We start from the raw sequence: 2581 nt of genomic DNA, 5'->3' as shown, positions 1-2581 counted from the left end.
GAGAGAGAGAGAGAGAGAGAGAGAGAGAGAGGGATGATAGAAACGTACAATACGGGGGAAGGGTTGGAAAGCCGAGCTCTGGTGGATGATATCAAACGTGCGCCTGTAACACAATGTCTGCTCCCAACAAAGATGCAAGCGTGTAACGCGAATCAGGATGGCTTAGAATTATTATTATAGCGAATAATTTACGAGTGGTTGAAATTTACTAAGGTGGCGTTAGTAAATTACGAGACAAAAGGGGTGGATCCCCTCTCTGCTGCTTTCTCCACGTCTCAGACGTGGGTAATTTTTAAAAAGGATGTGTCGGTTTGAATGGCGCGAATATTCAAAAGGAGCCAGCCTCTTGTGTTTATTCTTTGACCGAAATTCCGATCCTCTTTGTTGTGGAGTATCAAAGGGACGACGACGACGACGACGATTTCCCACACTGTTCCTCCGAAGGGTATATAGAAGAATATTCACAGGGATGATTTTAATCAGCCCTTTTTCTTTCGCTTCGGGTTCAATTATTTTTCGAATACCGTATTTGTATTAATTGGATAAGATAAAAGATGATCAAATAAATAAAAGATGTACGAATAATAACCGTTTTCTCCATATTGATGTTGTACAGTTCCGCCGAATATTCTGGACTACCCAACCAGCACCGACATGGTGGTGCCGGAAAACAGTAAAGTGACTTTACACTGCGAAGCGACAGGATCACCGGCGCCAAACATCATGTGGCGGCGCGAGGATAACAAGTCGATACTCCTGGGAAACGGGACGAATGGTCAGTTTCAATCCTCATCCAAGTTTATATCCACTTTTCATTTTTGTATCTTCTTTACTCTCGTACTCGGGTAGTTAAAAAGTTGGAATCGAATCCCAACGAATCCTTTTTATTTTTTTTTTTTAATCGACACGATTTCAAACTCTCTCAAACACGGATGCACGGATACATTTGAACGTCACTTTGGTTTTAATCTTTTATATTTTTCGCTTTTATTGGAATACTTAAAAAAAAAAAAGAAAAAATTCCAGACAATACATTGCATTGCGTAGAAAATGTAAAACTTGGATGTTACTCGATGATCGTGATGTAACAACTTACAATCCTCATCGTTAAAGTTTGTCCTTATTTTTATCTTTATATATATATATACACTCGATATAAAAGTTCATAATCCAATTAAACTTTTTTAATCGACGTGATATCCACTTCTCGAATTGTTGGAAACGTCGAAAGACATAGACAAGGTGATACACGCGATACAGGTGGCGTCGTCTCGATCGTCGCCGTTTCGACAATCTACACGAGCGAATATAAGATTTTTGAAGCGCGGGCGTTAAATCGTGGAAGCATATCCGCCGGATTTGCGGATGGTGTAACCGAGTCTTGTAGTCTCGGGGGAGCGCAAACACAGCGTGTTCGAGCAAGGCCAATAGGTTAGAGGTGGGTGATACGTTTGCACAGGTAGGGAAGATCTGCTATATTTGCATTGAAATTGGCAAACACTGTGCGTACCGAATTCAGCGTACGGTTGCAGCAGGGTGCTTCGTTCCACCGAAATGAAACAAATTACGACTGCTGTTTACTTAAACGCACGATAAGGCAATTTCACTTTTCGCGAGCCGTTTTTCGGATTATCAATCGAGGCATCGAACTTTTCTTGTAGCTTTTACAACGAATCTTTGCAGTGATTCTATTCTACGTTTAAGTTCGAAAAATAAGGCAAATATATTTATTGTAACGAATCTCTCGAAAGGGAATTTAGGGAATTAGTTTTCTATAAGTTTTCGAAAATAAGATAAATAAAATGCGGTGGATCGTTTTACGATACGTTGTTTGTTATGAATGTTAGTTGGTATCATTTAGTTTGAAAGTTAGAATATAGGGAAAAACTGGGTCGAAACGACGAGACAAACTGAAATGTTTGTATTTTATGGAGGTGATAGATGCGTCACAAAAGGAAGCCATTATTATTTGTGAAACTATATATACTCGAAGCCTTTGCAATATATTTATTTCAAAATTTCAAAATTTTGCCCGAAACTTTTATCATTGAAATCGAGTTTATTTATTATTCACGTTATTCGCGTGGAAATCTATTAAATTAGTGTTATTGTGTTCAAAGTCGTTTCGATTTACGAATTCGACCGATTTCGTTTCATTCGTCGTTTGCCTCTTGCACGGGCAAAGTCGTGGAAGACTGAAATTTTAACATTAAAATTTAATCGAAATCGATGCAAATTAATTCGATTTCTTTTTCACGGTATCGTTCAATTTTTACGACATCGTTTCTTTTCCCGCATATTTCACGCATTCGTGTTTAATCTCTATTTTAATCTCTTTTCAATTTTATCTGAAATTATAAAATATTCCTCTTTTTTCCTCTTTTTTTTTTTTCTCTTTAATCCTTTTCAAAGAAGTTGTAACGCGCTTTTTACGAACTTTTCCATTCAACGAAAATAATTTTAATTCTCCCTTATTTACTTTGTAACTTTCACTTTACTTTTACCACACCGTCCGAAGGGAGGGAGGGGGAAAAACTTGTAAAAAAATTTTTCGAACAAATATTTTTATCAATCCTACGGG

The 2581-nt window shown here is 37.6% G+C and overlaps 1 protein-coding gene across 5 annotated transcripts in view; it reads left to right on the top strand.

Moving 5' to 3' along the window:
- The window catches only part of LOC102680502 (lachesin-like), a 122807-nt gene that overhangs the window by 104288 nt on the left and 15938 nt on the right, over positions 1-2581 (top strand). For 4 of the 5 annotated variants that reach the window (XM_031508174.1, XM_031508172.1, XM_031508175.1 and 1 more), the window contains one exon: positions 617-775. The exons of the other annotated variant lie outside the window; for it this stretch is intronic. In XM_031508174.1, the coding sequence (XP_031364034.1) occupies positions 617-775 (159 nt within the window). The remainder of the gene's footprint in view (positions 1-616; positions 776-2581) is intronic. 5 annotated transcript variants of the gene reach the window in all.

The sequence above is a fragment of the Apis dorsata genome, unplaced genomic scaffold, assembly GCF_000469605.1.
Source record: "Apis dorsata unplaced genomic scaffold, Apis dorsata 1.3 scaffold_77, whole genome shotgun sequence".
Taxonomy (NCBI): domain Eukaryota; kingdom Metazoa; phylum Arthropoda; class Insecta; order Hymenoptera; family Apidae; genus Apis; species Apis dorsata.
This window is presented reverse-complemented; position numbering and strand designations above follow the sequence as displayed.